General features: G+C 40.8%; 2 protein-coding genes across 3 annotated transcripts in view; one reads left to right on the top strand and one right to left on the bottom strand.

The window, feature by feature from the left end:
* Positions 1-1865: 1865 nt before the first annotated feature.
* Positions 1866-8149, top strand: part of LOC126403906 (basement membrane-specific heparan sulfate proteoglycan core protein-like) — a 23950-nt gene continuing 17666 nt past the window's right edge. Inside the window, exons 1-6 of the mRNA XM_050066726.1 lie at positions 1866-1896; positions 1999-2037; positions 2349-2612; positions 2745-2996; positions 3578-3823; positions 4802-5209. Coding sequence (XP_049922683.1) covers positions 1866-1896; positions 1999-2037; positions 2349-2612; positions 2745-2996; positions 3578-3823; positions 4802-4956 — 987 coding nt within the window. The 3' untranslated portion in view covers positions 4957-5209. The remainder of the gene's footprint in view (positions 1897-1998; positions 2038-2348; positions 2613-2744; positions 2997-3577; positions 3824-4801; positions 5210-8149) is intronic.
* Positions 5263-8149, bottom strand: part of LOC126403819 (lamin-L(I)-like) — a 128533-nt gene continuing 125646 nt past the window's right edge. The window contains exons 19-21 of one of the 2 annotated variants that reach the window (XM_050066613.1): positions 7701-7808; positions 7320-7439; positions 5263-6675 (exon numbers count right to left, since the gene is read on the bottom strand). In XM_050066613.1, the coding sequence (XP_049922570.1) occupies positions 6631-6675; positions 7320-7439; positions 7701-7808 (273 nt within the window). In that variant the 3' untranslated portion in view covers positions 5263-6630. The remainder of the gene's footprint in view (positions 6676-7319; positions 7440-7700; positions 7809-8149) is intronic. The other variant, XM_050066617.1, reaches the window with a different exon arrangement.

Raw genomic sequence — 8149 nt, forward strand, 5'->3', positions numbered from 1 at the left:
AGACTCTGTCACAGTAAACCGTTTGGTGCTACACTTACTAACAGGTGTTTTTATACATGCTCAAACACTAAAAAATAAGAAAAAAACAACACTTAAAGCTGCTGAAAAACATTTCAATCATAACTGACTTACGTTAGGATACTATTTGTATCCATATGTATTTTCCCATCGACACAAAGGCTTTGAAAAAGACTCTGACTGTTATCTGTTGTAATCTAAAGCTGTGGTTGAGAAAGACCACGACTCTTTCTATTACAGATTCTTTTTATTTCCTGAAAGTTATTTTAGAGTAAATGTGAGACCACATACCTGTTGAATGTTGAGGATCTCAGTCAACTCATCCGACTGCGTGGCCAAAGTCTGTAAATCATTAAAGTTACAACTGAATAGATGAAAACAAAACGAAATACAATGTAATATTCTAGTCAGACATGACGGGCTGATGATACGCAGACTAACAAAAGGCTAAAGCTGGAAATGAATTACAATTAATTCAAATGTAATCACCTTGTTTTCTGTGTAGCTGTTATCCAGAGTGAGCTGAGTTTCACCCTGAGTGTCTCAGTGTAAGGACATCTGAATTTTAGATTGAGTCGCTAGGGTTAGGGTTATAACAGGCTATAAAATAATACAACAAAATCAGCTGATAAGGAGCAGGCATTTCACTGCTGTGGCAAAGCAGATGTTCATTAAGGCACATTACAGGCCTGCTATTTAACTGCAGGGGAGTGGTGGAACAGGACTTCTCCGTTTTTATAACATCTATCAGTCATGTTTTTATTCTGTGTGTTTGTGGCCTGTATAGAGTCTGAAAGTAAATAAAAGTGACAAAAGTGAAAGTGTTTTTTTTGCCTCACAAGGTTTTTATCACAGCTCATTAGCAGTTTGACACTGATTAAACTCGAGCATCTCCATCTGATAATAAACTCTGACCTTGAGCTGTGGTAAGTTGCTGTGGTGAGATGCTGCTTATTTCAACATTTAATAGGTGGAAACGGTCACCTACTGCACCAACAATATCACATCTATAGCGGCATTACTCTGCTGTTCATGATGCTGCACCAGTGAGTCATGGCTACACCTGGTCAACAGAAAACCAGGTTGTGATGTGGGTTAAAAACACAACACTAAAAAGTCAATATCACCAATTACAGTCCTCTCATATACATCAACCTATTTAAGGAGTGGGTGCCTGTAAAGTCATTTTGTACATTTTTTAAAACTTAAAAAATACTTAAATCAATCAATTAAGGTAAAAGTTGCAATGTTTTACCTATGTAGGATTCGTTAGCCATGAAAATGAAGGTATTTGAACTGAAAGCATGCAGATGATACACTTAAAAGCCTTAAGTAGGTTAATGTTTAATATGCAATATGAAGGTCACATGATCAGGTTCTCTATGGACCTGCTGCTGTCAGCTGTTCAGTTGGCATCCTTATGGTCTCCTCCACTCGTTCACCTCCAGTCATCTTATCCAGAGCCAAGAACAAGCTCCTCTTCACATACAGATCCTCAGCTCCCTCTTCATGTCCTCTCACCACCACCAGCAGTGTCTTGACTCCATAGGGGGGGTTCCCGAATCTACTTAGTCTTTACCACCCTCCTGGAATATATGACATCACGCTGAGGTCTAATCACCAAAGACTTTTCATACTTCTCATACGTATATGCACATGTACATAAATATTCGTCAGGAGTCTCTCCTGATTGACATAACTCCAGCTCAACAGTTGTTAAAGCCTCTGTGACTGTGGCCTGTTTTTGCATCAACACCACAGACAAAACACACAGGAAGAGGAAGCTCAGGCTGACAGTATACTTGAGTTGTATTTTCAGTCTCATAATCAGTCAGCAACAAGACACCATGGAGGTCACAGCTCTCTGCATCCGACTGTGTGAGTACTGAGTGTCCGTTTTCCTTTGTTTCTTTCTGTTTTACGTCATTTATATCAAACCATCTATGTCTGATATTCAACTTTGCTCCTTTGTTCATCCAGTGATGCTTGAGTTCACTCTGCTAAATACTCAGAAGAGTGGTAAGTGACATGTACAAGTTTTTAAAGAATTTTTTTCTCCTCGGTCTCTCCATTGACAGACCAAAGTTTTACATTGACTTAAACCGTTTAAATCTGTCTGTCTCTATGATGTCATTTAGGTTTGTACAGTGTTGTTTAATGTTGTATTTCGTAAAATGTTCAGTTTAACATAAATGCACACTTTGCCAGCTAATACCAGAACGTATCTTGCAAATCTGTCACAAGGTGGAAGCACCGACAATGACTCTGGAAATTCTGTTTTAACATAAACATCATATTTATCCAGTTCTGATTTTTTTCCCTGGTTTCAGATGCAGTTCTTCTGCGCGTCACTCCAGACAGATTGCAGCACTTTAAATCTGACGCTGTGTCTTTTGACTGTGAGGGCTCTGATGGCTCGACTCGACTGAGAATGATCACAAATACTGTGGAGTATGGTGCGGATTGTAAAGTTGAGAGGACGCCAACAGGGTCCTCCTGCACCATTCAGAGAGCTTCTCCAGCCGACAGTGGAGAATACTGGTGTGAGACTGAAGGAGGAGAGAGAAGCAACAGTGTCAACATCTCTGTCACTGGTAAGGAAAAGATTTTGCGAGAAGTATTTGCTTTATATGACATTATCTTCTGAACTAAAATGAAATCATGTTGAGCTCAGAGGAGAGACTGATATCACCCCTAAAAGTGAAGAAACAAGTGTATTTCATCAGATTCAGCTGGTTCAGTGATCCTGGAGAGTCCTGTCCTCCCTGTGGAAGAAGGCAACGGCGTGACTCTGACCTGCAGGAAGAAGAAAACTTCCTCTAACCTGACAGCTGGTTTCTATAAAGATGGCCTCCTCATCAGGAGCAGCTCTACAGGAGAGATGACCATCCACAGTGTTTCCAAGTCTGATGAAGGACTCTACAAGTGTCACATCTCTGGAGCTGGAGGATCACCAGAGAGCTGGATGGCTGTCGGAGGTGAGACATGACACTGTTAATACTGAAAGTAACTAGAATCAAATTATCTGTCTGCAGTGTTATTAATTGATGTTTTCTTACTATATGATCTACTGATGGTTCTTTGAAGAGCAGAACACAAACCCAACAGTTTTTTAATTTGAGCCAGAGTGAAGCTAAATCATGGCGTCACTGACAGCCTGTAACATACTGTTAATACTGTCATGGGTCTTCTCCTCTCAGTGACTGTTTTTACTAATTTAATGCTTAATGCTGTGCTGCTGCTTCAGGTGGGGAGACGGTGTCAGGAGTCCAACCTCTCTATGTTCATACTTGCAGTAACTTTCTCACACAGAAAGAGGTTAAAACCACAGAGGCACTGATGCGTAAACTATTTTTAATGGGCCAGTTGTCAGAGTTCTCACTGTATGCTGGTTTTGTGTTTAGTTTAGACTCGGCAGATGCCGGTGATAATTTGAGCCTCTCAGACACAAATGAGAAAATGTGTATATATGAAAGAGGTGAGCAGGAGGCTCTGTAGAAACAGCAATGGTTAGCACATGTCAATAACTTAAAGTTAAAGGCAAACCTTTGTTGTTCAGATGGTTCAGTGATCCTGGAGAGTCCTGTCCTCCCTGTGGAAGAAGGCAACAACGTGACTCTGACCTGCAGGAAGAAGATGTCTTCTTTACAGCTGACAGCTGATTTCTACAAAGATGGCGTCCTCATCAGGAGCAGCTCTACAGGAGAGATGACCATCCACAGTGTTTCCAAGTCTGATGAAGGACTCTACAAGTGTCACATCTCTGGAGCTGGAGGATCACCAGAGAGCTGGATGGCTGTCAGAGGTGAGACTATTTAAAATACAAATATCTGCAGTGTTCAACTTGTGTTCCAGTAGCTCTCAGAGACAACCTGTTACATACTGTTCATACTGTCATGATGTTACAGTAGATATGTTCTCTTCATACCTGTCAAGTCTCCTGTTTTGGCTGGGAAACTACCGTATTTTACCCCTCTTTCCCGCTGTCCTCCCGTATTAGTATTTTCCCGTAAATCTCCCGAATTATAATATAATTAAAAAAAAAACAAAAAAAACATTTCTCTGCCTCTCCAAACTGAACTCTGTCACTAGCCTCACGACAACTGCCACCCGCAGTAGCCTGGGTGGCGGGTTTTGCTATGGGCAATGTGGGTGATCGCCCAGGGCGCAATCTATGTGAGGGCCCTCCAAAAAAAAAAAAAAAAAAACTCACCAGTTTTCTAGACTACCGCTCATTTCCACGTCAAGTTAGTGGAGTGGGCGCTGGGGCACCCCTATTATCACGTTTCAACCAGCAGCAGAAAGGAAAGGCCAATCCTGGTGGCTGTGGGATGAACGGGGTCACAGACAGGAATACGGCGGAGGATCATAGTCCTCTGCGGCGCAAGATAACGGCTTACCGTTACCGTTACAGAGAAGTCCGACTCCAGGTCCAGTAATTTCCTCTTTTGTTGGTGTCATGACTGCCCAGTAGTACCTGGACAACCGAGCCGTGGCGGCACACAGGTATGTGGCGTCAGAGGAGAAACGAGCCGTTCACATTTCTGTTTTTGTGGCAGGTAACGGTCCACAAACCTCACCGCACTTTAGGGACTGGGGGGGCGCTGAGGGATGGTGCGGCCAGGGCGTAAAAATAGCTAGGACCACTTCTGTGTACACCTGTCTTAAAATGTAAGGGATACTGGAGCTTGGTTGGGGTGGTGGGACGGCTCGCCGCGGGCGCCGGAAAATTTCCCTTATTTTCAAATCCAAAACTTGAGGTATGGTTCTCTTGTCTCTGCAGCTCATCACAGAGAGACTTGTCCCTCCTCAGACCTCTTCATACATGTCGTCCTCGTCTTAAGGACGGTGTTCACCATAGTGATGGTGCCTCTGCTGCTGCTGCTGGTGGGACTGCTGCACTGTGGGAAACTCAGAGTTACAGTTGCACAAACATAACTGATACTCATGTATAAAGGTAACATGTCAAGGTAATGAAGCAGAGAACCTCCCATCATGCTTTGGGTCTGGAAAACCTGGCAGAACAGAAAACAATCTTTAAAAAGTGATCACTGAGATTGTTTAACATTGTATTTCCATCTGTTTTTACCACCTCTGTTTAAGAAGTCATGTTTAACTGTGAGGTGTCAAACTCCTCTTCATCACATGTTGATACCTGCAGCAGCTGTGAGACTTTCTCACACAGAACAAGGTTCAAAACCACAGACAGTCTTTTGAAGAGCTGAAAGGTTTCTCAGCATATGTAGTTCTGTGTTTTATTTTAGACTTGGCAGATGCTGCTGATAATTTCAGCTTCTTAGACACAAACCACACAAGAACATGTAAATATGTGTGTAGAGGAGGTGGTTATCTATCTATCTGTCTGTCTGTCTGTCTATCTATCTAAACAGGTGTAGTTTAGTTACACATGTTTCACATGTAAAATCTGTCTCACAAGAAAAAAAAACATTTTCCAGGTTAAAAATGATTTTATATATTTCACCTGAGATATTATCAGATCCTTCATACAGATTAAACACGTGCTGGATTTAGCACAACAAAATAACACAAGAAAAGAAATGTGTGTGTTGCTGAGTTGTTCGCAGACTGCTGCAGCTGCTTCTGCAGGATTACAAAAAAAATAATAATTTAAAGGGACACCAGACAAAGAGGCAAACTGCAGCCAAAGACTTGACTCTACAAAGACAAATAAAAAAATCACCTGTTTATTTTTGGTAAACTCCATTGAAGAAAGAAGTCAGTGAATAGCATAAGAAAAGAATATGTGACATTACTCTTTTTTTTCCCCAAAGTACAAATATGACTCTGTAAATACAAAATGATTTCTTGAACAAACAAAATAAAAACATTTTTGAAAGTTGATATTTCTTTAAGCAAATATTCTTTAAATGTTCATCAGTATCATGACTTTGAAATAAAAATAAATAAAATACAAAATCAAACATGATTTTTTTGGCTTTTTATCTGTTGATGACAACAAGATGATATAGGGTGAATTGGTTAGGTTGAAGCAAGAGGAGTGAAGTTCATGGTAGGAATGTCAGGGTAAGCCAATCAGAGGCAGAGTAATGCAGGCCGATCCTTCGCCATCCTAGGATTCACAAATTCTCACGGAGGGGGACCTGCACGATTGAGCAGCAGCCAGGACAGCTCCCACAGACCAGACCGGCCAGACCCACCCCTCTCCAACGCTGATTTGGAGCTGTTTGTGGTCTTTTTATTCATACTTGAAAGTGAACAAATCAACAAGAAATTTTCTAGCTGAAAGTGTGTATCAGTCTTCTTGTGGTCTGTTTTTTTCCGTATATATCCACCCTAAACTTTCACAGACACCTTTAGTTCATGCATCACCATTTTTTACATGAGTATCATCTTTGGCTCTGAGCCAAGAATAAAACAAGAGGAGTGGTAGCATGTGAAGTAAACAACTTATTCAAAGAAGACACCTTTAACCCATGTCCATATCAGGAACTGAGTTGTGTTACTGTCAGACTCAAGCAGCTCTACGACGTAAAGCATGTTAGTCTTTTCCAGAGCAGCATTTTCCCACTACATGATGTCTTCACGGAGATAAAAGCTGGAAGATGACTTGGTGTTTTCAAGTTTTCTGGGTTATCCATCAGAGATATTTGGAGTTTTCAATGTTGTGGCCATTTCCTGTAAATGATAGGAAATTAAACAGTTGTTATTGTTGTGCTGCAACTGAAAGAGAAGAAAAACTGTAAAACAGCTGAGCTAATATTTGCAATTTATGGACAAATGTATGTGGACGACAGAACAAAGTTTATGGACAAAGGAACATTATTTATTATTCTGCTCTGACAGCCTTAACTCTTCTGGTCTCAGTCTTTCGACGAGGACCTGTTGAACCTGCTGCAGGGATTTGCTCCCATTCAGACACAAAAGCATTCCTGAGGTCGGCAGCTAATGTTGGTGACAAGTCCTGGCTCACAGCCAGCCTTGGAGAACCTCAGGGGTCAGACCTGGGACCCTAATCAGACCAGATTTAAATTATGCTACCAGGGCTATTGGAGTCGTTTTTACTGCTGCAGGTCTTTGGTGTATGACTCAGCATCTCTTCTGTCAAAGTGGATTGGAATGATATGTGTGTACTTATTATCAGCTCTGATCACATCTTAATAAAAATAATCATCTCCCATCTGTTTCCCAGTCAGCTATAGAATGTTTCATGAATGTTAAAAGTGGAATATTTTATTGCGGGCAGACGTGTGTGTCCACATACCTTTGGCCATATAGTGTACAGTATATGTTCATGTGTGTGATGTAAGGTGATGTCAGACCTCTCCAGTGTTGTTGTAGACGGTGACCAGCAGTTGTTCTCCAGTGCCCCAGGACTTCTGGTTCTGCCACACCAGGTCAGTGGGAGGATCGTTTCTGGCAGGATGATCTGAAGACCAGATCTGAAAAGAAGCAATGTCACAGGGTTTCAGGTTGGACTATGATTGGATCACTGCAGTGCCAAAACACATCATAAAATAAAAATATAATGGACCTTGTCTTTTCTTATTTCAGTCACATTTGGTGATGTTTGAATCTGAGTTTCAGTCACAGCTGTTTTCATAAAAGATTCAGCGAAGAGTTGAACAAATAATAAAGGACATAAAGAAACAAAGAGAAAAAAAGATAAACAAACACAATAATAATAATTAAAAAAAACTCACAGTGACAGTGTTTCCAGCCACGAGTATGAATGAGGAGGAAAATTTGTACACGATGGGTTTTCTGTTGTTGACCTGTATGTGCAATTCCCAGTCCTTCAATTCTTGGGCCTGCCAAAGGAACATGGAGCAGGAGAGAAAGGATGAGACAAAGAGATACTTATTTCATGTTCTATATGGGTCATTTCCACAAAACATCTACGTGTAACATACAGTGGTGGAAAAAAGTTTTCGGACACCCTTAAAATTTTACACAATCTCAAATATTATCATGAAATATTTTTGGAAAAATCTTTTTTTGTGGTTCAAAAGGCGTGGCTGCATTAGACAGATACAAACAAATACAAATTATATTTTTTTGTTTATTGTTTACAAGAAAAACTAACAAAACTAAATTCTTGACAGTTTCAATATGTCAGTTCTCAACATTGTCGGTATCAAAGTCAACAAAT

This window comes from Epinephelus moara, chromosome 17 (genome assembly GCF_006386435.1).
Source record: "Epinephelus moara isolate mb chromosome 17, YSFRI_EMoa_1.0, whole genome shotgun sequence".
Taxonomy (NCBI): domain Eukaryota; kingdom Metazoa; phylum Chordata; class Actinopteri; order Perciformes; family Serranidae; genus Epinephelus; species Epinephelus moara.